At 44.3% G+C, this 26285-nt stretch overlaps 1 protein-coding gene across 1 annotated transcript in view; it reads right to left on the bottom strand.

The window, feature by feature from the left end:
* Gask1b (golgi associated kinase 1B) overlaps positions 1–3361 on the bottom strand; it is a 49803-nt gene extending 46442 nt beyond the window's left edge. Inside the window, exons 1-2 of the mRNA XM_051157334.1 lie at positions 3159–3361; positions 1283–2401 (exon numbers count right to left, since the gene is read on the bottom strand). Coding sequence (XP_051013291.1) covers positions 1283–2174 — 892 coding nt within the window. The 5' untranslated portion in view covers positions 2175–2401; positions 3159–3361. The remainder of the gene's footprint in view (positions 1–1282; positions 2402–3158) is intronic.
* Between the last annotated feature and the right edge of the window lie 22924 nt (positions 3362–26285).

Raw genomic sequence — 26285 nt, 5'->3', positions numbered from 1 at the left:
CCTGGCACAAATTAGGCCGAGCCAGAGAGCAGAGTTTTACTGCTAGTTTTTTCACAAGAGGAAATGACCTTTGAGGATTGAAGGCCCAAAGCAGCCCAATGAACTTGGTACTTTGTGTACTTAGTGTAATAGCAGCAATAGCCAACACTTGGTGATGTTTGGCTTGTGCCAAGACCTGTTTTCCATGTGTGAGCTACCAGCAACTTCACGAGGCGGGCAGTATTGCCATTTCATAGCTTAAGAGACAGTCTATAACATTATTTTGGAATGTACGGATTGTTCCACATTCCAACACAAGTCCCCAACTGCATGTGCCTTGGATCCCAAGCCGACATGACATCCTTATTCAGGAAGTACCCTCTAAGTGTCATTTCCACAGACCAGCTCTAAGAACTCGTATTTCAGCTATCTTTGTGTTCCAGGAAGACACAATTTTGAAGATCAGGCTCAGTGAGCGATGGAGCTTGAAGAAATCACACACCTAGTTAATATACATTCACTGATCTCACCTTATTTTCTTTATTTATTAAATAAGGAGGCTGAGTACATTGTCTACAGGGAAGTAAAGAGGTTGGCTATTAGTTGTCAGTTCTGACTGAGCCGCTGATAAAGATTCTATTTGATAACTTACTTCCCTCTTACTCTTTTTTTTTTTTTAATTTAATCTTTATTTTATGCATAGAAGTGTTTGTCTTTGTGTGTATCACATGCATACATGGTTCCTACAGAGGTCAGAAGATGGTATTGGATACCCTTGAACTAAAATTACAGGCGGTTGTAAACTGCCATGTGTGTGTTGGAAATAACTTTCACCTCCAGTTCTTTGCAACAGTGCTTTTAGCCACGGAGCACCATCATATTCTTTAAACCGTCCTAGGAAGGAAGTTTCCATAGAAACCTCTAATAATACGCGGGGCTGTCAGCAAGTTCTGTACCGCCACCCTGGCTTCTTGTCATCCTGCAAATTGCCGTTGGCTTTAATAAGACTTAATATGCCACGAAAAAAAAAAAAAAAAGTGCAGCGGGGGAAACGGAGAGCAAAGACCACAGTGTGGGCTTACTCTCGCATGCCCAGCACAGCCTTGTGCTCCTGGAACTCTGACATCCCCAGACTGGACGAAAGAAGAATGTCAGGCATATGGAAAGTTGACACTGCTGCTGTCCAAATGGGAAGCTGGGAAACGTGGGTGGGGGAAAAAAATCATTCAGAGAGAGTGAGGGAAAAGAAAAAATGAGCCCAAATCCCCAACAGCTGCAAATAAGAAGCAAGTGACTCTGTTACCTTGGATGAACTCTGATTTCCGGCTCACCGATGGCAGGGTCCTATTGAGACCCAGGATCCTGTCCAGGTGGAAGGCAAACACTTCACTCATGTCCAGGGGCTGCTTGAGAAGCCCACAGGGGTTAGGCCCGCAGCCAGGCACAGAGCCGGAGGTGCTCGCTTCCAACACCAGCAAGCGGCCACCACTCAGGATGCTAGCCACCTCACCATCAGCCAGCAGGCGCATTCTGCGGATGTCATCTTTGCTCAGCCATGAGGGGGCGCTCTCGCTGTAAATCCTAATGTTGCTCTCACGCACTCTATGCTGCCGCAACTTTGAACGCCCAGTTCCGACTCCAGGACCACGCAGCAGCCTCCAAGGGCGTTCCCCAGCCTTGGTCAGGTAACCCTGAACATAGCCAGGTACTTCAGCATCTGCTGCCTGTGCATCTTCCTGGAGTATAACGGATGGTCTAACCAACACCTCCGGACCAGGGGCTACAGATGCCGCTGCGTACTTCTTCCTGCGCTTGGGTTTCACAGTGCCACGGATATTGGCAGGCTTGCTGCGCTTGGAGCGTAGGGTAATGTACACCACGTTTGGCTGCAATGTGCTCCCATTGTCCTGCAACTCTGGAGGGGCCAGGGTACCATCCAGGGGGATCTCCGGAAAGGGTACCTTGGAGATGTCGTGGCTGTAGGATGACACCCTGTCAGTTGTCTGCCCATGCTGGAAGGATCCCCTGCTCACCTGGCTTACCAGGAAGCCCAAGTAGATGGCACAGGCAACGCCCAGCAGGAGGTTCCGTCTGGTCCTGGGACGCCGACTGCTCCAGAGTTTACACACTCGTGGGATGCGCAGAGAGCAGACAAACCAGTTTATGAGCTGCCTGGGCTTGTCTGGACAGGTCATTTCTCTGCCGCTTCCACATGCTGAACAGAGTTTAAAGTCTGCAGCTGCCTCCTGGTGACATGATTCCTGAATCCAGCCGTCCAGTCCGCTTCGATATCTAAGTGGTCTCCAATAGGCAGAGATAAAAGAGAAGAGCCACTGCTGGCGCTGGGAACACGTTGTGCACCGGACACCGCGAGCCTTTTAAACTCCTATCAGCCTTCCCCCAGGAGAAAGGAGGGCTGACTCTGGGAATGAATGGAAACAAAGTTGACTGAGTCACAGTCTCAACCCATTTCACTTCCTCCACAAGAGGAAAGAGGCAAGTAACCCTTTCCTTGCAGAAACACTACCAAGTTTTGTGTAAAGTTTAAAACACGGAAACAAGATAAGGGTGTGAGCCTGATTTCGCCTTAAAGTAATGAAGCCAAGCTGCAAAGAGCTTTCGATGGCCTGTAGTCAAAGCCACTACATCTGGGAAGCAGAACATTAAAATATCATGAGCAGGGACTCCCCTGCATACCCTCTTTTTGTGATTCAGAAATAACTCAAAGCAAGTAATAAATACTTTTTAAGATTTTTATAGGCACCCTAATTTTTATAATGTATGTATTAACTACTTGGGCAAAAGCACCAAGTAGTGAGATCTTGTTTAAACATATTCTCTTAACAAAAATGTCCTGTATTGTCTCCACAATAGGTCCATTATGATACATTGTTACTTGATAAATTTATACTTAACTACCCTTAATGTCTGTGTAGCTTGGAATAGGTGAGTTTTTAACCTCTCTCTCTCTCTCTCTCACACACACACACACACACACACACACACACACACACCCCACATCCAATTATATTTTCTTTCCACTGAAGAGAGCAAAATGAAAGAAAAGAATCTCCAGGATTTGGCGGGGGGGGGGGGGGGGGGGCTTTTTTTCTTTTTTTCTTCAAGTTTTTAGAGAGAGGGAGAGACTAGTTTAAAAAGGAAAGCAAAACTTTACTTACACAGCTGGCCCCGCGCTTAGCTCCGGGAAGAATGCAATCCCTGACTCTAATGCACAGAACTTTGAAAGGCTGAGGCATGTCAGGAGAGCACACTTCATGGTCAAGAGTGTCCAACCCCTCAAACAGCTCAGCTCAGCCCCAAAAGCGGCTGCCTTCTTAACAGCGAAGCAAACTGATTTGTCAACTGGGCTGCTGCACCGTTTTCAGACACGACACGTGAGGTTCTTTTTAAAGATGACTTTAAAAAAAAAATACGTAATTTACTTTTGAATTCTCTAAACACAGTTCAGAGCCTTTCTCATTCAAACAACTTTCTGCTTCTTTCAACCCCTGGGAGCCCTCTAGCGGCCCGTTTGCTAACCGACGCAGCAATGTCAACCTTGGGAAGCTGAAGTGATCTGAAGTGTTTGCTGAGGTTGGTGGAGATTCTCTTGCCAAATAAACACCTTGTAAAATGGGGAGGGCCACTGACCCCCCCCCCTTCCTGACCCTTATGGAGCTAGGGGACAGGAACAGGACACCAGAGTTCAGGGCCTGCAACTTACCTTACGTCTGGGCTGTTTGCAGACTAACACTTGGCTCCTACCAGTTCTGGGAAGAAACGGTCAGGAAGTGGAGACAAAGCTAAGAGGGAGGTCACTGGCAATAGAGGAGGGCCATGGAAGCGCGAGATAAGAGTGTGGGAGATTGGAAGGCATTGTGCTGTGCAACTGCACATAGCAACAGCACTCAGGAGGCAGCCTGGCCTCCTGATTGGAGGCCTTCTGAAAACAGGTTAGTGATTGGCCTGGGTCCTGAGCATGTCCTGGCACAAAGGCGTGCACAGATGACCTTGGGGTCTCACAGGGCTCGTTCTCGTTGCTTCTGCAGCAAAAAAGAGTCAAGCAAGAAGCCACCAATGGGACGGGGATGATTTTCCCCTTTTAGAAAAAAAAAAAAAGCCTGTGATGGCAGGGAATGAGAAGAATAGAATATGGTGCTGTCGAGTCCTATAAATATTGTGTTACAGTGCCCCCCCCCAAAAAAAGCAAGAATTTTTCCATTCTCAAATTTTTCCTCTTCTTTAGAAGTTCTGGTGTGTGGTGAAAAGAGACGAAACAATTCTGAGCTTGATGGGTAGCCTTGAACTTCTGGCAGGCTTTGGCCAAACTTTCTGAGAATTCAGGCGCTGAAGTCATTTTCTTTATGCTCCAAAACTCTTAAAGCACCTACCCCATGAACGTGGAGCTGTTTTCTGGAAGGTACCTTGGAACTTTCTGAGAGGGGACAGTGGCTGAGCTGCTCTTTATAGCTACCTATGCTTTTCACATATTCAAAAGATGATCTGACTGAGTCTTTACAAATGAAAGCCATGGGCTGCTATGCAGCTCACTGATAGGACACTTGCCTGGCATGTGGGAGAGCTTGAGTCCTATTTCAACAACATAAAATATTACATTAAAAAGTTTAAAATAAACACTTGGCATAAGCCTCTTCCAGACTTTTTTTTTTTTCCCCCCAAGACAGGGTTTCTCTGTGTAACCTTGGCTATCCTGGCTTCATATTGTAAACCAGGCAGGCCTCGAACTCAAAGCAATCCACCTGCCTCTGCCTCTCAAGTGCTGGGATTAAAGGCATGTGCCACCACTGCCCAGCTCTTACAGATATCTTAATGGCAATTTTACTGGTGCCTAGGAAGCAGGTAAAGGTCGTGTGAGCTGATAGAATGTGCTGACTTCTAACTTACATCCAAAAAATGTTCATTATTAGGAAATAACAATTAGTCATTTTCCTCTTTCATTCACAATAGAGATTAGATGGTGCTGAGGTACATGCTCAGCAAAGGATGGGTTAGAAATGGGGCAAATGTGGCTCTCACGCTCACTTGCTGTGCTGTATACTCGCACCAGTCTAACCCAAAGTATGGAGGACTCCACACCCAAAAGCCTGGCTACAGTATTCATCCTGAGGGCTTCCCATTGTGATGAAAAGAGAGGGCAGTATTGAAGGACCACCTGGAAGAGGTGGTGATATGTTTCTCCTTATCTCCCCTGTACACACGTTACTGAACTTCTCAAAGAACCTCTCCTGAGACCTGTTGTGCCAAGGCAAAGCTATTTATTGTATAATTTGAAACAAGCACAAGAAATTGTTTGTGTTGTAAAATTACATTAATGTAGCAGACGAGGCTCATTAGTAGTCATCAGAAATCAGTCAGTGTAGCATTCCCCCCACTGCCCATCAAACCTATACTGGGCCTTCACCATTTTCTTTGAAATCCTTGGGTGAATCTGCAAGGGCTCTTGGACTCCTCTAGCTGCTCTGGGGTTCCTCAGGGAGAGGGTTTAAAGTTTGTCAGTCATTGTTAGTCCTAGATGCATCTACATAACTTCCTAAAATGGTAGCATAGTCAAAACCTCATTTTCGAGTGGAATCATGTTTCCTCTGCAGAAGCTCTCTTGTCCTTTCAAAATGCTTGGGTAGCAGATGGACACAGCAACACAGGCCTACAATCCCAGCACTCTGGAGGATGAAGAATTTAAGTGAGGGGGCCACCTTGGGCTACTTAGGAGGAACATAAATTAAACACACACACACACACACACACACACACACACACAGGCAAAACAAACCAAAACCTATAGCCAGAAGCTGGGAATATAGCTCATTGGCAGAGCACTTACTAAGCATTCAAGACATAACACCCTACCACCACCACCACCATACACACACACACAAAAAGAAAAAGAATCTACTTTAAAAAAAAAAAAAAGAGTGAGGAGATTCATTTGGTTTTTGTTTGTTTCCTGTACAATGGGTCCATTCTGTTCTGGACTCATCTACCACCTCACCACCTGCTAAGCTTGGCTCTAGCTATCTCAGTGTTCAAGGGTAGCAAACAAAGTAGGGGTAGAGTAGAAAATCTCCCCTTTGACACTGTTGTGAACCTGAGAAGTACTCTGGGAAGGGGTATGTGTAAAACTGACCCTTTGATGAGCACCTTGCAGCGTCTACAATGGGACCAGTATCAAAGCATCTCTGCAAGTGGCTGTTGATGTCCTCTCACACTCTGAAATCCATCGGCCCGTTGTCACACAAGAGTGTGACTTCACCTCTCCCAGTTGTTCTCGGAGGCAGTGTGTCAGATGACCAGCAAAGTGGGTTCCTCACCCTCGCCTCGTAAGGGATGCAATTCAACAGTCACCATCAGCACCCTTACTTTACCTGGTGCAGCAACCCAAGTCCTTCCGTGCGATGATGCACACCTGATCTCAGAACATGGGAGCTGTTGCCACCCATGACCTCTGCTGACACCAAGGGTAGTGTGGAACACAGGGGAAGCTGAAATCAGAATAAGTGTGAACAACTTATTGTCAGAATGTAACTTAATGCATGTATAACACTCAAAATTTGTATTATTGTTATTGTAGCATAGATACTAATAAACTCTGTGCCTAGATTATTTTTCCCGATAAAAATAACATATAAGGAAGCCAAGGTAAAAAGAAAAAAAGGAGATTCTAAGAATTCCAATCATAAGATCTAAATATTGGGGAGGTTGCCTTGCCTTCAGCCTGGCACAACTCTAGAATCCGGTTAGAAAGTACATAGGCTTCAATTTTCTCACCAGTGCATTCTTAAGTCCCACTCTCATCAGGTGCACCATGGTTTGCCCCTGTGAGCTCAAGCTCCTCCACCTCCTGAAAGCTATTTGCAAAGTGAAAAAAGAATGCATAGGGACTCTCACTGAAAAAAACAAAAAACAAAAAAAACAAAAAAACAAAGCCTTCTTTTTTCTTTGTTTACCCTTGCTTGTTACATGTTATAGAACAAAGAATGGGCATTCACTGAGCCCCTTCCACTGGGTCTCTAACACTGGCTCACCACCTCCCTAGCATCTAGGATGCGCCACTTTTCTGGAACTACCATTCTGCGCAGCCCCTCTCTTGCTTCTCCTGTGGAAAGTACTCATGTGTTTGCTGACTATCCTCACACCAGGCCTGGATGGTGCCAGGCTGCCCTGCCAGGGGACTGAGGTACTCTCACCTTCATCACCTTTAAAATGCCATGTCTCAAGAGTAGCATGGAAGAAAGAGGAAAGTGTAGGACCCACAGGGTCCTGGAAACCTACAAGAAGAACTTTATGACAGGCAGATCTGGATCCTGGGGTCCTCCTCAAACTAAGGCACCAGGCAAGGAGAATATAGGCAGTAAGCTTCGAACCCCTACCAAGACCTAGCCGACGAACATGATACTCTCCACCGTTGAGTGGAGAGTGAGATCTGACTCTCACACGAACTCTGGTGCCCCTTTTCTGACCATGTCCCCCAGATGGGGAGACCTGGTGGCACTCAGAGGAAGGATAGCTAGTTACCAAGAAGAGACTTGATATTCTGAGAGCATATATAGGGGGAGGAGGTCTCCCTAGGTCACGGACATAGGGGAGGGGAGAAGGGGAGAAATGGGAGGGAGGGAAGAATGGGAGGAAACAGGGGAAGGGCTAACAATCGAGATGTAATATGAATAAATTAATAAAAAAATCTAAAAAAAATAAATAAATAAAATGCCATGTCTAATTGGTACTAAGGAGTATGGCTTTAACTTGGGTTTTGCTTTTTTTCCCCCCATGGTTTAATTATTGTTGTTGCTGTTGTTTGGTTAGTGGTGATCTTGCTATTATTTTGAGACAGGGTCTAACCTGAAATTGACAGCGATCCTCCTGCCTCAGGTTCACAGACGCTAGCATTACAAGTGTAAGTCACCGTATCAGCTTGCGATTGTTTAATAGCACTCTCTATTTTATCTTTTTCTTAAAATTGGGGGGGGGCGGGGAAGAGTTCCACCTCTTACATTGCTTTTAGAAATCCGAACAGCATTAGAAGCCCCCTCTTAGATTCCTCCTGAGCGACATGTCCACACTGACTTGCAGTAGAATAAGCACTTGAGGAGACTTGGTCTCCTCAGAGCTGTCCTTATAAATCTGTGAAGTGACACTGAGTGTCACAGCTTACAATCTCATACATAAGCAAGAGACAGAGTAGCCATATTTCCAGAGGATGAGACGCCTGGCGTCTAGTCTTGGATGTGTGCTTCTTGATCTGTGACTTAAAGTGCTTAAGAGCAAGAAGAGACTCCTGGCCTTTCCCCAGTAAAGGAATGTCCTGCTGTAATCCATTTAGCATCGTTTCCCTCTTTAAAGTTCTGCGTTTAGAATGGTCCTGCTTTTTTGCCAGATATGTTTGCATGGACAGACCAAACCATAACACATAAATTACCCAGCAGGAGCCAGGTGTTACGTCACATGCCTTTCATCCCAGCAACTGGGAGGCAGAGCCATGGGGTGGGGGTGGGGGGCTCTCTCGGAGTTCAAAGCCAGCTTGATCTGCGTAGCAAGTTCCAGAAAAGCCAGAGATAAATAGAAAGGTCCTATCTCAACCCTGCCTAAATGGATAGCAGCCAACTTAACTTAGGTTGAAACAAGGTCTTATAAGATTATTATTTCACCTGTTAATAATTAGATGACTTATGAGTATTAGAATTAACATGTGTTTCAATTCAGACTTATCATAGAGTTTTACATTTTATTTTTAGGTCTATTTATTTTATTTATTGTGCATAAGTGTTTTGCTTGCATTTACGTATGTGCGCCGTGTGTGTGTATGTGTGTATGTGTGTGTGTGTGTGTGTGTGTGTGTGTGTGTGTGTGTGTTTGTGTGTGTGTGTGCTGCCCTTGGAGGTCAGGAGACAGTGTCAGATCCTCTGGAACTGAGGTTACAGATGGCAGTGAGTGGTCTTGTGGGTGCTGGGAACTGAACCTGCGAACTATACAAGGGCAGCTAATGCTCTTATCTACTGAGCCAACCCTCCAGCCCCACCAGGAAGAAAAATAATCTGGAAAATTAATTGAAGGCTCCTAAAATTATTACCAAAACATGGAGAGAATCTAGACAACTAAAGGCTTCTATCTTACAGGTGGACACTGAGTCCTCAGTATGCTGCCCAGCCCCAGCTAGCAGACCACACATGAGAAAGAACCTGCGGCTGCATACTGGCCTCAGAACACTCTAGCCTGGATGGAAGCACACAGCAGTAGATTTACATATTTGCAAGTAAGTGAAGGTTGCTCAAAGCTGCCTCAATTTTGGGGCCCCTGGCAAGAAATTAGACTGGAACTGCAAATCATCTCCCTTACTGCAGGCACAGTTTATACAATGGAAAATAAGCTATGGTATTGTGTCTGAAGGAAGGAAGGCCTCTTACCTACGCTAGATAAATGTGGCACACTACAAATGCTTGAGAATTTTAAACGAATGTCATACAAGTGCAGGAGAAAAATGGTGGAGGAAAGGGGGATTTCTCGTTCATTTAAATCTAGAGTTTATATACTGCCTTCTATGATTCAAATGCGTGCAGCCCATACGATATGTCGATGTGTGACTGTGCGTGCATGTGCCGTGAAGAGAGATGGCTCAGTGGTTAAGAGCACCGTCTGCTCTTCCAGAAGTCCTGAGTTCAATTCCCAGCAGCCACATGGTGGCTCATAACCATCTATCATAAGATCTGGTTCCTTCTTCTGGTGTGCAGGAGTACACGCAGGCAGAACACTGTATATGTAATAAATAAATCTTTTTTTAAAAAAAACTAGATTAGGAAAGTCAGCGTGGACTAATATCACAAGCCATGCCCAGCCATTCATTCTCACCTCTGCAACACTGATGGATTCATGGTGAGATGTAACTATGGGAAGACACTGGCTCTTTCATGTATTCTGAGATATACGGAGATACAAGCGACACATTTGGAACATTAGCTGAGAAGATACGATGCAGGATCTGAGGGCATCTCCCTCTCCCAGTGCTGCTCAAGCACCTCTGGATGTCATCTACTTTGGGAGCATAGCAAGGCAGCATCTGTGGGGTGGACCATGTAGGAGACAGCAGCCATGGCTGGTGCAGCAGTGGCCTGCCCTTAAACAGCTGCAGAGACAGAAAACGTGCACAAATAGGGCTTATGTGCAGTAACCAGAACTGACAGGGTTACCAGGGTATGACTGACAAGCCTTGACACCCCTGAGGCACAATTAAGAGCTTTATTGAGGGTGCTGGTGGGCTTTTCTTTCATAGGGGAGTGACAGCCTGCAATTCAAGTCATTTCTGCCAAAGGGTGCTTAGTGAGATCAGCCTCCCCAGGGAACCAGTACAGAACATACCCAGACACCAAATTCTCAGCACAAAGGAGATTTATTACCCTGGAGGGGCAAGCAAGGGGGCAGGAGACTGCAAAGGCAGCTGCGGCAGCAGCAGTAGCATTAAGTTCAAGCAAGAAAAGCAAGAGAACTTGGGAGGCAGAGGCAGGTGGATCACTGTGAGTTCGAAGCCAGCCTGGTCTACAAAGTGAGGCCAGGACAGCCAAGGCTACACAGAGAAACCCTGTCTCAGAAAACCAAAATGAAAAAGAAAAGAAAAGCAAGAGAAGCAAAAAGAAACGAGTCGGTGTTTCTGCAGGAGTAGATTTTTAAGTGGAAAAGGGAGCAGTCTGCTACGGTTAGTTGGTAAATCCTGATTGGACAATTAGTCAGATAATGGATTTTGATTGTTGGACATCAGTATTTTGTCTCAGGAATGAGTCAGTGACGAAATAAGGGAATAGAGCCTGGGGGCTAGCTTTAGGAATGTAACAGGTTTTAGCAAGGGAGAGGAGAAGGATTATAAGAGCCAAACCTGTCTGCGTTTGCCATGTTCTGGCCTGTTAGAGCCCCTTCATAGACTGATAAGCCATTTAGTATGTATAAAATCCTGGTTTTGGATCACCATTCGTCTGTGGAGCATATTAATTTCTAAGACATTTGATCTGGTTAGTTTTTTTTTTTTTTTTTATCAACTAGATACCAACTATAATAAATGGAGAAGAGAGAACTGCCTCCATCAAGTTGGTCTGTGGGACATTCTGTTGTTGTTGTTGTTGTTGTTGTTGTTAGTTGATGTAGGCAGTGGTACTGACTCCTCTAAGTAAGCTGAGCAAGCCAAGGAATCAGTGTTCCTCCATGGTCTTTGATCCAATTCCTGGTTCCAGGTTCCTGCTTGAGCTCCTACCCCATGTCCCTCACTGATATGATGGGATGGAACCCTTTCCTCCCCAAGTTGCTTTTGGTACTTTTCACAGCAAGAGAGGGCAAACAGTACTGCATGACTCAATAATATCTTGGTAATCATTAAGTAATGAATTAATGATTAAAAATATTAAGAAGACAAAGCAAAGCCCCTTGCCTGATAGTCTCCAATCATAGCCATGCCCCACAGCATCAGCTACAGCTAGTAGTTTCCTAGAAGAGCAACTCCTTAGCTGTAGCACCAGATCTAGGGAATTGGAAGGTTTGGGTGTGAATATTAGTATCTGTGTATGCTCAATTCTTAGCCAATATATTTTATTAACAACTTAGTGACCAAGCATATGTCACTTATAACCCGACTAACCAAAACAACAGGAAATGAGGATTAATGGACACAATAACAAAACCATAAGGATATCAGTTCTCAGGAATGATTCTCCTGGTACAATCAGCAGGATTTCTTCTGCTGGAACCTAGAGTAACCAGAACCCAGAACCTCAGCAGGAGCCGGAGCCCCGAAGCCTTCCCTCGAGCGGTTCTCTCTAGGAGCGTCTCGAAGTGCAGCAATGAACAGGCAAAACTATCCCAAGTCTCCAAAAAGCCCCGCCTCCAGTTCTGGGCTCATTTATATATCTCCTCCCAGAGTCTGTTCACGGGATCTTTTCGGCTGGCAACAATTAAGCTCCTGCACGAGGTGGTCGGTCTTCTAGTGGATTAACCTCACCTGTTCTCTCACAAGACCGTTCCAATCCTAAAAAACAGGTTTATCTCTCCTTCATATCTGCATTGACAGAATCCAAAAATTGAGAACCACTGTCCTGGATGAGAGTGCACAAACAATGTAGCAGGACTCAAGGGGGGAGAAGAAGATACCAGAGAAAGAAGGACCAATAAAGACAAAAGCTGTGAGAAGATTCAGTCATATCTGCAGTTTGCCTGCGGTAGTTCTACACTGCTCCTTCCTGAGAGTTCAGTTTTCTGTGTACCCCTTCAGTCATCATGCTCTGCCTAGCCACTTGCCCTCACCAGCACCCCATCAGCCCTATGGATTCAGCCTCTGTCTCTAAGCAAGGGTATAACATGTAGATAGAAAATACCATTTTTGCTAATTCAACCTATCCGTTTATAAAGCACGCCCATACATCAGACAGGGCATGCGTGTCTGAATCGCAGTGGCAACCAGAATCTGAGAAAGATACCAATTCCCCACATACGGGACGAAAACCAAGAACATGCATGGCTAGGGATGGATGGGCTATCTAAGGAAGACATGAAGGAGAAAGCAAGCCTGTGCTAACCGCTAACTGGCAGCTTTCTATACTAAAGTCAAACTGCTTTCCACAGCAGTCCTCGGGGCCATAGCCACATAACTTGGTAGTGCAACCAAGATAGAAACCTAAAGCTTTTTATTAGAATCCTAGAGTGGGTTCTAAAATAAATTTTAAAAGATTTAAAAGGAAAGAGTACGGAAGGCACAGGAGGACAGTAAGTGCCTTCCGAAGAATGAGTAGTCTTTTCCTAACTACAAAAAACACCCTTGTGGTTCCTCCACAGGAGAAAATGCATATCGGCTTCAGTTCCTTAGGAAATGGAGCCATCCTTGACCACAGTAATCGCCAGGTCAGAGGCAAGTCTTCATTTCATTTTTGCACTAATTGCCCACAGCACAGAAGTAGGCCATATCGTTTATGATTGCAATCTGCTTTTCATTAGGCTAAGCGGAAGACTCTGTAAACAAAAATTCTTCCTTCAACCAGGTGCTTTGGGCAAGAGATTAAATTCTACCCAGGCTTCCTCACCTGAAAAATTGGGATGTTTTTTAATCTAGTTCACAGGGTGGTTCTAAGACCAGATTACTCCTTACATGTGAAGCCCTTAGCACAGGGATCGGTGGTAGGATTGTAGAGCTTGGTGTAGTCGTTTGCCCCTTTTCTGTAGTGGGTAAACTGTCCAGGTGGGCTATAAGAAGCCAGTCATAGCTAACGCCAGTGATGAGCACATGATTTCAGGTTCATGATACAGTTGTCAGGACTTACTAATGTAACGTATTACCTAGAATTTGTTTCACTATTATATCCACTAATCAGGAGCTTATTCTGCTTCGCATTCAAATCATGGGTAATTTTTGCCTTTTAAAATTATAAAGTAGAAATCTGCATGACGTTATAGTTGGCACCTTGGCAATGTAATTGAAATCAGGAACCTTTGTCACAAAGAGATAGTAAGTGTGAATAAGAAATTGAAGCATTTTCTTCTAGGTAATTTGCCGCCTTTGGGCTAAATAGCACACGTTCCTCCTACTCCTCTGACGATACTGAACAGCGGCTAAGGAGATGGTTTGCTCAGTTAAAAAGCCTGTTGGGTGGTCATAAAGACTTGAGTCCAGTGCCCCAGAACCCGCCTAAAAAGCCAGGTGTTCCAGTGCATCTATGCCGACAGAGACAGGAGCATGCCTGGAACACTCTGGCCAGTCCATGTTGCTAATCAGTGTATTTTAGGTTCAGTGAGACGCTGTCTCTCAAATGGTAGAGATTTAACTTTGGAAGATACCTGATGTTAATCTCTAGCCTCCACATGCATATGCACACTCACACATGCACACACACACATACACACACACACACACACACACACACACACACACGCACGCAAGCACAACTACAAGAAAAATGATGGTTGGTGACAATAACAGTAAAATATATTAATATCAATTTTACTTGTTATTCTTAATATTAGCACCTATCTTATTGGATTGGTATGAGGAGTAAACGAATTAGCACATGAAACACCTTACTATAACAGTAAGCAAACAAATAAACAATAATAGTTTATCATTATCAGGAAGAAATCAAACACAACTCAGCTCAGACTCACAGCTGTTCATCCCCATCTATACACTGGTCAGGGGTGAGCCAGCCATCACTAGATCACCTCAGATGCTCAGTTCCTAGCAGACATCTGTCTTTTATGGAATAGCTTGATGGATGGTCCAAGACTGAGCTGCTTGCCGCTATATTGCTAGGCTCCCATATTATTCTTTTGTCACTTAAAATATTTTTTGAACATAGGATATGGTGGCACCTGTCTTTAATCCCAGAACTCAGAAGGCAGAGGTTAGCAAACTTCTATGAGTTCAAGACCAGCCTCATCTACATAGCAAGTCCCAGGCTACCTAAGACTACATAGTGAGACCCCGTCTTGAAAATAAAACTAGTTAATTAATTATATGAAGCACCTTCTTGATATCCCTATCAAGTTACTTTAGATTTAGTAATAAAATACTAAATCTAGTATTAAATACTAAATCTAGTAATAAAATACTAAATAACGTGTGATCAGTCATCAGAGTCTAAAGCAGTGGTTCTCACCCTGTGGGTTATGCTTATCAGATGTCCTGCATATCAGATATTGACATCAAGATTCATAACAGTAACAAAATTACAGTTATGATGTAGCAATGAAATGATTTTATGGTTGAGGGTCACCACCACATGAGGAGCTGTACCGAAGGGTCTCAGCAGTAGGACGGCTATAACCACTGGCAAAGGCCAGGACTCTGCGCTAACATCCTGAAGCACTTTATGCATCTTCGGCTTCATTTACCACCCCAGAACCTGCTGGAACCTAGTGGAAATTTCTCACTTCCCGTATCAACTCTTGCTTTATTTGCCTCAGTGGTTTATTCCAGTTGGGGTGAATTGTCTACAGCATTTTGTCGTGAATTTCAAACTGAGCCACTATTTGCTTGAAAGAGAAGAAAAGAAAAGACAAGAACAGTCTCCTTTTCCTTAAATAAAATTTTTTTTTCTTTTAGGAATTTTTTTTTTCATCCCTTAAATGTGTAAATGCAGTCGAGTGGCGGTGCTTGGTGAATCAAGTCCTTGTGAAAAGTTTGAAGGGTGAGCCCCTGGAGGCCAGGGGATGATGTCATAAGAGAGTAAGTGGATTCCAGATCCAGTTCCCAGTATCCTTATTACAAGTGGGGTGTCAGGGGCTGGAGAGATGGCTCAGTGGCTAAGAGCAGCGCCTGCTTTTTCAAAGGTCCTGAGTTCAATTCCCAGCAACCACATGGTGGCTCACATCCATCTATAATGTGATCTGATGCCCTCTTCTGGCCTGCAGGTGTACATACAGACAGAACACTGTATACATAATAAATAACTCATAGATAAAATAAAGCACACACACATAAGAAGTGGGGTGTCACACAATGACACATGAAACATCATGTGACAGTATAGGGAGAGACAGGAGTGAGCCAGCTCCAAGGAACACTGCATTGCTGAGGCACCAACAATGAAGAGCCAAGGAAGGAGTCTTCAGGGGGAGTCACCAAGAGCATGGCTCTGCCAACATGGCCATTGCAGATTTGAGCCACCAGAAATGTGACAAAATAAATGTCAGTTGCTTTAATTGACACAATTAACAAATGACAGTTGTGGTCATTTGTTATAGCAGTCCCGCACAACAAAGTCATGCAGTAACAGGACAGAGGCCTCAGCTGGCCCCTCTTACTGAGGTTTTAGAAAAAATAAAAATAAAATCAGGTCCTCCAACATGTTCTCTCTTCCTATAGGCTGAAAGAAAGTGCTGGAGAAAGGCCCACTCACAGAAAGCAGACAACATCCCCATCACATAAGCAAGAGGCAGGAGGATCTGGCAGTATTTGGTAGGGGTGGCCTCATTTCAGTAAAAGAACAAAAATATAAGAATGAGAATATTTAGGAAAAAACAAAATATACCACAGATTTCTTAGATGATATATAACAAAAATAGTATCAATTCAAAACTTTAATCAGGTGTTAATGTTATTAATTGTCTAAAACAGTGCTATAATATCTATCTGTCATATTTTAGCCAGATGATTTTTACATAATAATGAATTTTAACATTTTAGCTTAACAAAGAAAAATAATAATCTTATTTTAAGAATGTATTGCAAAAAATTAACATTAAATACAAATCTAAAGGACATTTGACTGCAATCAGTTTCTTATTTGAAATCTGGAAGTTTTTCTTTTCATTTTCACTTATCATCATTCGGTGTCACTGCCACAACTTTCTCCTGACATCTTTTTCAGAAGATTTTTCTTTGCTGGGACTAAGCCCACAGAGAATTCTGGCTCTTTGATACTGCTGAATATGTTAGCCAGCCCACCTACCTCCACATGCATAATCCCACATGTACAAACACACATGCACACAAACACATACATGTACCCCACACATACACACACACATGCACACAAACACATTTTCTGGTACTGTATTTATCTTTCTCTTTGGGTCCAAGAAAAAGTCCAGACACTAGGTTGGTCCCAAGGTTGCCTCTTGGTGGCGAGGCAAGTAGAGAAAAGTGTTATTGACTCACTTTTACCCTACCCTCCACCCAGATACACCACTCGGCCCTAGAGTAATCTATCTTAAGGCCACCTGTACAACAAACTCAAAGGTGTAGTGTAACTGAGGAGCATTTGAATCCAAGCCTCTGTAGGGGTGTGTGTGTGTGTGTCTGTCTGTCTGTCTGTCTGTCTGCCTGTCCACCTTTCCACAAAGCCTGACCCATTTTACCAGTACCAGCAATTCTGGAGAATGGGCAATCAGGAGCTAAGCCTGCAGCCAATCCGAACCTGAATTCTCTTCATATGGAGGAAGTTATTCTATGGTGATTAACAGGATGATTTGTTTGTCTGTTTAATTTCAAGCAACAGAAAATTTCTACCCAAGCTTCTACAAAAATAATTTTGCTGACAGCAACAGAAGGTTATCCAGAAACTTCTGTGCAGTTCAGTCAAGTCTCATTTCATTTCTCTATCATTTTCTTTATTTTAGATTTATTTATTATACTTTATGTGCGTAAGTATTTTGCTTGTGTGTATGTATGTGACCCTTTCATGCCAGGTGCCAACAGATTCCAGAAGAGGGTATCAAACCCCCTGAACCTAGAGCAACAGACAGTTGTAAGACACCATGTGGATGCTGGGAATTGAACGCAAGTCCTGTGGAAGGGCAGCCAGTGCTCATAACCAGAGCAATCATTCCAGGCCATCTCTGTAATGCCCTTGGCATTTTCCTTGCCTATGAGCTGATTTCATTCTCAGGCTTCTTTTCTCCTAAATCACGAGGTAGCTACCAGGAATGACAGATATTAAATGTATGCTTTCTCATGTTCAGGTAAAACAAAGGTTATAAACATTCTCCAAGCACCAAACAAGACTTCTGAGCTTTGAGCAGAAGCCAATCACCACAGATACCAGTACCATCTTAGTTGCATGGCCTTTACTAGACTAATAAATCTCCACATTTTTTGGAATTGTCCCTGGAGCAGGCTGTGGTGAACCCCACACAAACCCAGTGGAAATGTTTAGAATGAATGCTGGATAGCAAACAAGACATCTGTAACAATCACAGTAGCTTGCTTTTCTTGTCTATTGACCCCATAAGACCATAAGAGCCTAGAATCAGAGCCGCTGCTGACTCAAGGCTCCAGTCTACTTAGTAGTTACCTGAATGAGTGATCCAATAAAAGAATTATCGATTGTCCTCCAAAATAGACTCATCACCAGTTCTCCCTGTACATCTTGGAGCACATGATAGTTGCAATGAGATTTGAGCAGCATCTCATTTTTCGGCCGCACATTGCAGGGTTTTAATTTTTCTCTATTGTTTCCTGGGTCTCTCCACTTGATTTCAACACATTGCTGATTATTTTTAGGGTTGCCATTAACACAGACTTCAATTGCTATCCTGTTTTCCCTCTAGGCAGTGAAGCAGTTGCCATGGAAACAGAATCCAGTGCCTCCTCTGTCTGGAGCCTACATCAATGCAACTTGATGAGAGGACGGAAGATACTACATCCTACCTGTATTTTATGCCTCAAGCTCTATTATCCAAAAAGGATGCAAGTCATATCAGGGGAAGGCATATCTGATGCTGCATAGGGGTGACACACTGTCCAAGTAGATGCATCAGTTCTCTCTCCTGGAATGAATGCTTTGGTTTGGGATTCAGAAAGATTTTAATGCTTGGATTAACTAAAGATGCAAAGGCACAGGGTAGAGGAGGATACTGAAAAAGTGGAGGGAGGTGAATTGTAACTGGTGTTACTTAACCACAGAGTCATGGGGGAGAGGCCTTCTTCAGAGAGCCAGGCGTTATGATCTAGGGGAGAGAAGTCTCCCTGTAGCTCCACCCTATGAAACACGGGGATCTAAAAGCTCCTCCAGGTAAACTAACTAGGGAGGAAGGAGTCCTAAGCAGATGTGGGTGATGACGCACCTGTCAGTCCAGAGAGGCTCTGGGGTGGGGGCCATCCTCTGGTTGAGCTTTACACGCTCAGCACCTGGGGCGAAGACGCTGCTGTGTAGCGAGCTGTGGGGACAATGGCAACATCTGCAGGTCAGAAGAAATGACCCAGCACCACATGCTGATTAGCCTATTTGAGACGGTGTAGAACTGATTCATAGGTGGTCTCACCATGGACCAGACCCAAATTCTAACCTAAGATCCATTTTCATGAATTATTCAGTTTGGTCTCTTTAACTATAGAATATATCTATATGACAGCTATGAGAAAGCCCTTAAATAACCAGAGAAGGAGGTGTTGATCCCTAAAACTAGCAGGAAGCAATGAGATAAAATATGTGACAAGGCCAGGTCCATGTAATGGCTGGAATGGGGCCAGTAAATAGATCAGTGCAGCAAAAATGGCAGCAGCAGGCTGGTGAAGATGGAGTCAGAGTCTGTTTGTTATTGTTTTGTTTGTTTTTGTAGTATTTGTCTCATCATGATATTTGAAACTGAGTAAGCAAAATACTCTTTTAAAATTATAAGCTGTTTATTTGGTTTGCAATCCTGGTCCTATCAAAGGTGAGGGGAGGAGAGAGAGAGAGAGAGAGAGAGAGAGACAGAGAGACAGAGAGACAGAGAGACAGAGAGACAGAGACAGAGACAGAGAGAGAGAGAGAGAGAGAGAGAGAGAGACTTCCAGTCATTGTTTCTCGCATTCATAATCCCAGCACTTGGGAGGCTGATGATTACTGTGGTTTTTAAAGTCAGCCTAGACTATACAGTGAGTTCTAGGACAACTAACCTGTCTCAAAATGCTACCCATCACCATGCCGCTCTACCACCACCAATCTCTCTTCTGTGCCCTAGCCACAAATATCCATGTTCAAGAAACTTTCCGCTAGCACAAGCCATCCCATCATCTGCTAGGTTAACATCAGGTCAATATTATCAATGGCGTAATGTACACAGATCACCAAGTTTGGAAATACTATTTCTGTCAAAACATGCCCAGGCTTCCTAACACTGAATATTGCTACAAACAAAGTCAGACCAGAAGGTCCATTTCTTGGACTCATGGGTATGCAAGGTTGCCAGGCTTTGCCCACAGAGCTGCTTGGCCATGTTCTTCTTCCTGGGCCCATTTCCAAGAGTCTGGGAATTCATGTTGTTCTTACTTATTTTAATTTGGACAAAATGTTTAAACTGCTCACCCTCTCCCTGGCTCCTAGTTAATCTGTGCTGCTTACACCATCCTTCCCCAGGCCTTGCCTTGCTTTCTCTTGTTTTCACAATCCTCTTCTGTGCCCTCAAAGGATCACAGTAGCCTGGAGAGATGGCTCAGAGATTAAGGGCACTGACTGTTCCTCCAGAGGTCCTAAGTTCAATTCCCAGCAACCACATGGTGGCTCACAACCATCTATAATGAGATCTGATGCCCTCTTCTGGCCTGCAGGGGTACATGCAAATAGAGCACTGTATACATAATAAATAAATAAATCTTTAAAAAAACAAACAAACTAATATTCAAAAAACAAACAGAAGCAGACTGTAGAGGATGCAGTAGTGAAATCTAGAAAACAACCTTGTGCCAGGAAAATAATTCAGACTAACATGATAAGAGCTTGTCTCGGGGAGATCATTGTAGAATAGGTAACAGCTAAGATCATATCGATAGACGTAGCTTGAAAGTCAAGGGGGAAATGAGGTCAGGTCAAATGTGAAGAGCTTAGTCTGGACAATTACTTCAACATGCACATGGTATTTTAGGAAGCTGGCATTATGCCAAGCTTGATTCCAGTGGCAGCTCCCTCACTCCCCCAGTAGCACTACATGCCACGTCCACAGATGACGAACCGAATGCTCAGGCCGTGTTAACCACTTGGGCAATGTTTCTTGTTGTGGCTGTAAACTGAAAGGGCATTTGCACAGAAGTGAAAGAGCTTAGGAGCAGTGTTCAGAGCTTAGTTTCAGATGGTTTAAAGTCTGGAGACTTGTAATTACCCACACCAAGTTCACCCCTCCTGTTAGACAGTATTAGTACAGAGAGATACCAAGCAAGGCTTTTATTAGTCAGGCACTTGGGCCTCCATAACTTAGTCCTCCACCAGAGCTAAGATTAAAAGAAAAATTTGCCATTCACCAACTTTTTTTTTTCCTTCTGATTTCTGTGTTGTAAATATCTATACTATTTCCAGTTTCAAAGCGTCGATGTGAATTTGTCCACTGTGGCTATTGCTGCATGCTCTCCACCGTGCTGTGCTGTACTGCTGACTCAGGCATTTAGAACAGCGTCGAAGTGCCAGCAAATATGCAGCGATGCAAATTCAAGGCTGCCAAGTGGGAAGGAGAGTTTAAGGTTGTTGATGTGGCCAAAGCAGTCATGAAAATAATTTAGACCTGGATTAGAGACTGCATTATAGATGATGATTAAATTCAAGGATGTGGAGTGACTGTATAGCAGCTGATTCTAGATTCTGACAGAAGGTGGAGGTGGAGACAAGTGTGGCATAAAATCTCAAGATTTCAAAGACATGCCAACCTACTAAAAGAAGTCCCGGACGTAGATGGAGGAAGAAACCGAGCCCAGGGTTAAAAAGAAGCATCAGAGGCCTTCAATGTGAGGTAGCAGCGGGGTCCTCATTCACTGCATTTGTCAAGGAACCCCTCTCAGCCACCACTACAGAGTCTCTGGGGTGCAATTAAAATAACTTTCTCAAACAAAAAGCCCAGTGTCAGGTGTGGGAGATCCCTCTTCCAAGTGGCCAGAGGGGTTCCAAACATAATTTTAAAATTAAGATTAAAAAGGTACAGGCTATTGCCTCGCTTCTTGGTTGCCCACAAGAACTTGATGGTAAGACCCTAATGCTGAACACACCACACGTGTTGGCCACAGAACATAGAGAAACACATTGGTACTGACCTGGAAGCGTCCTCCCTGTTGACTAGGCTTCCCTACCGAAAGATGCCATGTGGGATGCTGGGTAGAAGAGTCACCAACTATCTTACACTTCTATGAGCCCCGCAAGCTATAGTAATGACCAGCCTGGCAAGATATGCCTATTGGAGTAATAGTGCCATAAATGTTATTGGAGTAACCAGATACCCTCTGATTGGATGCAGGCCTGCTTCAGAGGAAGGATGAAAATCTCTGCTTGCAGAACTCGCCAAGAGCACATCACTGGGGAGGTTATAGATGCAAAGAGAGAGCCTACTGCTATTATTTTGCTGACTGGGCAGACTATCAGCCTATCTTATAAGTACTTATTCTATATCCTTAGATTAACACAGTGCTCCACCTCATCAGAAAGTTTCTTTTTGCAATAGACATCAGTTAACACAGAGCCTCCCAACTACTCAAAGTGCAAAGAATAAGTGGCTGTAGAGTGTTCAACCCTAAATGAGACCTCTGCATCACACCCTGCCCCACTCTTAATGAGGCTTAGGAACATTGTAAAAGAGGGGGTGGAAATGTTTTAAGAGCCAGAGGTAGGAGAGGACTGCCATGACACTATGTCTTCTGGACATGACAAGGGCAGTTGCACTCATGAAATTACAGGAGCTATGGCTACCACCTGAACTCATCCTGCACACAATCAAGCCTGTCAGTATTCCCTCGGGGATGAAGGAGGGGTTTAAGAAACTCATCCCTAACTTTAGATATATTGGCGGTCTGAGGTTGCCTGTGTTCCAGTGGAAAGTCCTATACCCACACACAAGTTGGGCAGGACTGTTAGGCTCAGTGTGTTCAAGAAGAAGAGAAGAAAGAGGGGAAGGAAGACAGCATGAGGTGGGGAGGGGGATACGAAGAAGCTTCCAGAAGGATTGGAGATGGGAAGCAAGAGGTGGATTTGATCAGAATACATTGTACACGTGTGTGAAATTCTTGAGGAATAATGTCTTAGACCCGCTTCCAGTATCCTACACCTGGATGGGTGTAGAAAACAGGTGCTCCTTACATTTCCATCTGTGGCGTGTGCATCGTACACAAATATCCAAGGCAGACAAGGTACCGAGGTGCCCTACGAATGGGTAGAGTGTACCTAAGTGTGAGATGGAGTTGAATGTCAACATGGCAATGGATGAAAAGGACAGCACAATGGTGACACGGCACTAGAAAAAGGGTCTACCGGTGAGAACTGATGCAGAGACCTGAGAGTTCAGAGGCAGGCAGGGTGTCACCAGGAGACATGCAGATTCCCACACCACCACTGAGAAGGCTAGCTTCATCCTTAAGTGCCTATGCCAGCAACTTGGGCCCTGGAGCCCTAAGGGCAACAAGGGAATAAAGGAAACTAGACTCACAGGCACATGTAATAGAATGCTGGGTTCAAGTAAGGCAGGTCACCTCTCATGAAGGGCACCTACTAGCCCAGCAACCTGGAAGCTCTGCGTGTTGATTAGGAACTGCATAGGAAGGGAGGTCAGCTTGTCTCTGTAGGAGGTCTTTGAAGTCTAGCAGTCCAGGCTGTAAACATCAGGAAGAGGAAGCCACAGTTGCTTGCGCACATCCATCTGTCATCCTCACATGCCAACTTGAGGAAAGCCTTGTCATTCCTTTCGATGGAAAATGTCTGAAGAGTGCTTGCCACCAAGCCTAAGTACTTGAGTTCAATCCTTAGGGCCCACATGGTAGAGATAACAGGCTCCTGTAAGTCGTCCACTAACCTACACACACACACACACACACACACACACACACACACACACACACACACACACACGATATAAATAAATTAAAAACTAATTAAGGGCACATATCAGCACAGGATGATGAAAGAGATGGGACAATGACGTTGGTAACAGTGATGTTTTAAAGTTGAAGCTGACACCAGAAGATATCTCATTAGACATGGAAAGGAAAAGAAATAGGCAAAAATGAGGATAAATGAGGAGGAAGAGAGAAACTGAGAAAGAATCTTATATTTCTAAGTGGAGTGATTCAGTCAACGGTGCCACTTAGGGAGACATGACTCTAAGAAGGAAATGACAGGAGAAAAAAAAATGTGTGTTCATCAGAACCCTTGATTAGAAATGAGAGAAAACAACTGCCTTAGGTAGAAAATTACTTACTGTGTCTCAGAATCCAAGAAATAACTCAACCAACAAAAAAATGGTGTCGCACACTGTGGTAGGTACGGTGAGTCTCCTCAGATTGTTGTATACGCTCCATGGTACTAGTCCCTCCCTGCTTCCTCTGTTTAGGAACAGCTACGTATGATGGACTCAAAACTAGAGATGTAGCATATGATTTGGGTCTGGCCAGAATAGCCCCTGCCTGTGCCCAGGGTAGTTGGCTTAGAAATGGTCACATGACCTAAGCTACAGCAATCAGAGGTCTTCGTTGGCTTTCTCCATTAACAGAACAGAGACTTCTCTCTAGAGCCTTTGCCTTTGGGAAGGGGAAAGGATTGGAGCCCCTCGCTGCCATCTTCCTGATCACCCTCGACAAAACCTAGCCCCATAAAGGTTGATTGAAAATAATTCAGAAGTTGAGTCAAAAAGGAAAGGGAAAGACTGGCGTTGTAGCTCCGTGGCTAAAAGCACTGGCTTCTCTTCCAGAAGACCCAGGCCCTGTCCCAACACCCACATGGAGACTTGAAACCATGTTCTAGGGGATCCAGTGTCTTCTTCTGGCCTCTATGGGTGCCAGCCGTGCACATGGTACACAAGTTAATGGCCAGGCAAAATACGCATACATGTAAAATAAGATAAATGAATATAAAACTAGAAAAGTGAAATGGACGGAAAAAGAAGCTAGCTCTGAGGAAGTGTCAGGTACAGAGAGGCCTGATGCCGACAGCCGCTTTACTGATGGAGTCAGGCACTTGGATGTTATTCCTAGCCACATAGGAAAGTGAGTTTGCTTCCCTTCTACTCATCAATGCTACTCCAAAACATAAAGTGCAAACTTCTGAGCTAATGTTTGCTGAAAAGTAGCCCACGGACAAAGGAGACACAGAGGCTGGGCTATCACTGGCTGGTCCTCTGTCTCGTTTGTAACTCTTGGCTCTGGCATCAGTCTCCAAGTGGCTTCCTTCCCTCAGTTAAAAGAGAAGCTGCACGCAGCCCCTTTGTCTGACTCCTCAGCTTTTATCAAGGAGGAACTGTCTTTATTCTGTTCAGGCTAACGAAGGACTGTGAATGACCCACCCTGCACCACAAAAGAAATTGATGACTTTAACTACTCTTTTGAAAGAATTGGCTCAGCTTGGACCAAGTTGATATCCTCAAACCAATCACATGGGGCCAGTGACGTGCTCTCCTTTAAGAAGTGACAATACTCAGTTACACCTTAATAGGAAACAGAGCATTGCTAAGAATTACTCATGTCCTGTTCTTAGAAGATGGGTGAACACAGTGAGACATGTCACTGAATGAATTGAAAGATACTGAATTCGAGATCCTGTGTAGAAATCAATGAAATGTAGCCCACTGAAATTATTGCTCAGTGCCATAAAATAAATGAATGCATTTGATTTTGATTAAAAAAATAATAACAGATGATCTTGAGTACTGTCTTAGTTAGGGTCACTATCGCTGTGATGAAACACCATGACCAAAAACAACCTGGAAAGGAAAAGGTTCGTTCAGCTTACCCTACCATATCACTGCTCATCATAGAAGGAAGCCATGCTAGGCTTTCTCCTCCGTCCTTCCCCCATCAGAGACCGATGGTCCTTATCTGTAAAGCCACTGGCTCAGGAGACACGGCTGATGCTACTCAGGGGCAGGCCAAGAAGCAAGGTGCGAGAGGCCACATGAGGCCACTGGGGGGATTTTGAAGTTGCTTCTTCAAAGCTGTATTCCATCTTAGGTTCAATCAAGAGTTTTAAGGTTTTGAACATATGAGCAGTTGACCAGTTTCTGGTCTCCAGATTGGAATTTAACCGAACGGGCTGTTGTCACCTTCTGAGAGAAATCACTGAGTTCTTTATTCATGTTTGAGGCAAGGTTTTGTTCCTGACAAAAGAGCTGTGGGCTGAGGTTAAGTGTGATTTGATCTTCACGTGAGGAAGAAACCAGCTAGGCCCCTGAGAACATTTAGCTCTTTTCTGTTTTCCCACTTTTTTTTTTCCAGTCAGTTGGGGTTTGTTTATAATTTTGTTTTGGTTTTTGGGTCCCCCCCCCCCCACCTTGTGTGGCACTTGATTTTGTTTGTAAGTTTTGAGAGCTGCTTGCCAGAGAAGAGACACAGAAGACAAGAGCAATGTTTCCAAGCGTGTGAGCAAACTGCTTCCCGAAAACAATGTCCTAGTTCTAACAGAATCCTCAAGGCCTCTTCCTGTGAGGAGTAGCAGCCATTAATACGTGGAAAGAGCACCCCCTCGTGGCGATCCCGGTTATGACAGCAGTAGATCTCCAGACACCAGGAGGGGCTGGAGGTGGTTACCTAGGTTAAGTTAGGAGGAGGAAGGGTGCAAGCCTGACGCTAAGGAACTCCCTTTGGCAATCGGCAAGCCTAACTGTGAACCTTGTGAGAGTTTCTAAACACGCTTCAGGAGGTACTTTAATTGGGGTGTTGATATTAAAATGAAATTATTCCAGTAATAAACGCCCGACAGTTGTGCAGAAAAGCAAAACCCCTGAAAAGTGAAGCAGCCTTCATTTGTATTCCACCTGGGAGCTTCAAATGTGGGAATGGTATCTGGAACACGTTTCACATCTCAGTTTCCAAGGAAACGGGATCAGAGGTCCGTTTTATTGTCCAGAAATGATGATGACTTCTTCCACTCGCTCCTACCCACTAA

This window comes from Acomys russatus, chromosome 15, assembly GCF_903995435.1.
Source record: "Acomys russatus chromosome 15, mAcoRus1.1, whole genome shotgun sequence".
Classification (NCBI taxonomy): domain Eukaryota; kingdom Metazoa; phylum Chordata; class Mammalia; order Rodentia; family Muridae; genus Acomys; species Acomys russatus.
Note: the sequence above shows the minus strand (reverse complement) of the source record. Positions and strands in the feature narration are given on the sequence as shown.